The 2,781-nt window shown below is 43.7% G+C and overlaps 1 protein-coding gene across 1 annotated transcript in view; it reads right to left on the reverse strand.

The window, feature by feature from the left end:
• Positions 1-778: 778 nt before the first annotated feature.
• Positions 779-2,781, reverse strand: part of caska (calcium/calmodulin-dependent serine protein kinase a) — a 136,057-nt gene continuing 134,054 nt past the window's right edge. Inside the window, exons 25-26 of the mRNA XM_034885997.1 lie at positions 2,178-2,193; positions 779-837 (exon numbers count right to left, since the gene is read on the reverse strand). Of these exons, the coding sequence (XP_034741888.1) occupies positions 779-837; positions 2,178-2,193 (75 nt within the window). The remainder of the gene's footprint in view (positions 838-2,177; positions 2,194-2,781) is intronic.

The raw sequence follows: 2,781 nt of genomic DNA on the forward strand, positions 1-2,781 counted from the left end.
TTCTAAATTATTCCATTCCTTTTTTACTCACAATTTGTACAGTGTCCCAACTTTTTTGGAATCGGGTTTGTATATATAGTTATATATATATATAACATTCTCACTTGAAACAAATAATCTCACAGTGTGACACTGTCCATCAATAAAGGGATGAAAGAAATACGTCTCACGCTCGCCATCCACTCAGAACGTAACGTTACTCCTCTTTGACCAGCTCGCGAGCCCAGACAGTGTGTGCACGGCGTGCCTGTTGTTAGTTTCCAGTCTAGCTAGTTCCGGTGGGTGTTGTAGTTTTTCTAACGTAGCAGCTAACGTAGCAGCTAACAGGGCGAGCTAGCTACCGGCAGGATAGAGTCAGGGTAACTGTAGGTGAATTGAAACAATGTCTGAGTTGAAACCCATCTCATTGTCACATAAGGTCTCTGTTCATGTTGCAGAGACATTTTAAATGCATTAAGTGTCTGTTAAGAGACACAAAGGCACTCTGACTCTTACCCCGATAGCTGCCGTTTTGGCTCAGTTGAAGCTCCGCGTTGCCTGCACCAGTTCGGGTCATTCCGGTTTATTCAGTCAAAAGTAAAAGCATATTAATAGCAATCAAGATTAACGTGAAAATTGGCCGTAATTCTCCTTTAACGACAATTTTTGCCGTTGAAATTTTTAAGGAGTCCCGCTAGACTCAAAATCATCACACAAATATAAAAATATTCCTTCACTTATAAGAGTTTTTCTTCTTTAAGCAGTTTTTATGCAGCCAGGCGCAGATGTTAACACAACCCTAGTCATTATCTCTGCTGAGGTTTATCAGCTCGTGAGCCTCTGATGAACCTTTTCCGCCTGACAGATTTATTTAATGTCAGAGCACCGGGGGTTGATTTAATTTGATGAGTCATCATTCAGATCATCCCGGTTGTCGTTCCCTCTCACTGTTTTGACGTTATGGTTAAGGGCTTTCTGCCAGGGAGACTTTTATTCATCTTTTTATGTTTTATAAGTGACCCAACTTCCTCCTTATTCCAACATAGTCCCCAGATGTGTCTTTTTCCCCTCTAACTTCTTTGTGTCCCCGCACACTCGTCTCCACATCCTCTCACTCCGTTTCTCTCTCTCACCTCCAGTGTTCGACCAACTAGATCTCGTCACGTATGAAGAGGTTGTGAAGCTTCCCGCTTTCAAGAGGAAAACACTAGTTTTGTTAGGTAAGTTCTGCCGAGTGTAACGGAAAGAGACGGTGACGAACCAGGAGTAACTTCTCGTCTCCTGAGTGTCCTGTCAGGAGACTGAGTGTTGAAGTGAATGTGAACACAGATTATGATCGTAGTAATCATCGTAGTAAATGATCGACCTTATTTTTCTCGCAAGATCTGGCAACACAGATAAGCTAATGCCCCAATTAAGTTACGTAATGCTATGTACCAAGTGTATCGGCAGAGACGGTTAAGAACCAAGAGTAACTTCTCGTCTCCTGTGTCCTGTCAGGAGACTAAAGTAACCAAAGTCACCAAAGCAAATGTTCAACCCTATTTTTCACAAGTCCAGAACTTTCTGACACTAAAGTAACATTTTTCAGACGGGCACATGAGGCAAACATTTCCTGAGACTCAGGAACAAACTCTCGCAAGATCTGGCAACACAGATAAGCTACCGTAACGTTGGAAACGCCCCAACTAAGTTAACGTAATGCTAAGAATGTCTTTTAGCTGTGTAAATATCTAATGTTGGCAAAATAAAATATTATAAAAATACAAATAAATTATGCAAACAATAGTGTTCACTTCCTGTTTTTTTGTACACAATTAAGACCACAACCATTCAGGAGACAGGGAGTGTGTATGGTTTTCATCAGACCCTTAAACAGAACCAGGCTTTTAAAGTAGGGCCGGGCGATAGGGAATAAACCGAGAGTCATATCACGATATTAATGTAATATCGATATATATTGCCCAGCCTTACATTTAAACTAATTCCACAAAGTGGCCAAGCGGTGAAATTACCATTTCTGGGTGTATCGTGTCATGCTCCTGATACAGTTATACATCCTTTGGTTTTATTTTAATGTTGTTGTTAAAGAAAGAAATGGGGACACTTGCCTTCATAAGTGACCTCACTGACTGTGTGTGTGTGTGTGTGTGTGTGTGTGTGTGTGTGTGTGTGTGTGTGTGTGTGTGTGTGTGTGTGTGTGTGTGTGTGTGTCTTTGTCAGGGGCCCATGGAGTGGGCAGAAGACACATAAAGAACACACTCATCACCAAACACCCCGACAGATTCGCCTATCCCATCCCACGTATGTCACGAGATTAAAATCCTCCACAGAAACACTCTTAACAGCTCGTCTTAATATCTTAATACGTCCGGGAGTGTAAACGCTCTGTGTCTCCCGGTGTCCAACAGACACAACCAGACCTCCGAAGAAGGACGAGGAGAACGGGAAGAACTACTACTTTGTCTCCCACGACCAGATGATGCAGGACATCAGCAACAACGAGTACCTGGAGTACGGCAGCCACGAGGACGCCATGTACGGCACTCGGCTGGAGACCATCCGCAAGATCCACCAACAGGGACACATAGCTATCCTGGACGTGGAACCTCAGGTGTGTGGGTGTGGGTTGGTGGGTGTGTGCGTGACTGTGTTTTGGTGCGTGCATGCGTTCGTGTGTGTGTGTGTGTGTGTGAGTGTGTGTGTGAGAGACTCTGTGTCTGTGAGACTCTGTGTGTGTGTGTGACTCTTTTTTGTGTTTGTGTGACTCTGTGTGTGTGTGTGTGTGTGCGTGCGTGCGTG

Source organism: Etheostoma cragini, chromosome 11 (assembly GCF_013103735.1).
Source record: "Etheostoma cragini isolate CJK2018 chromosome 11, CSU_Ecrag_1.0, whole genome shotgun sequence".
Classification (NCBI taxonomy): domain Eukaryota; kingdom Metazoa; phylum Chordata; class Actinopteri; order Perciformes; family Percidae; genus Etheostoma; species Etheostoma cragini.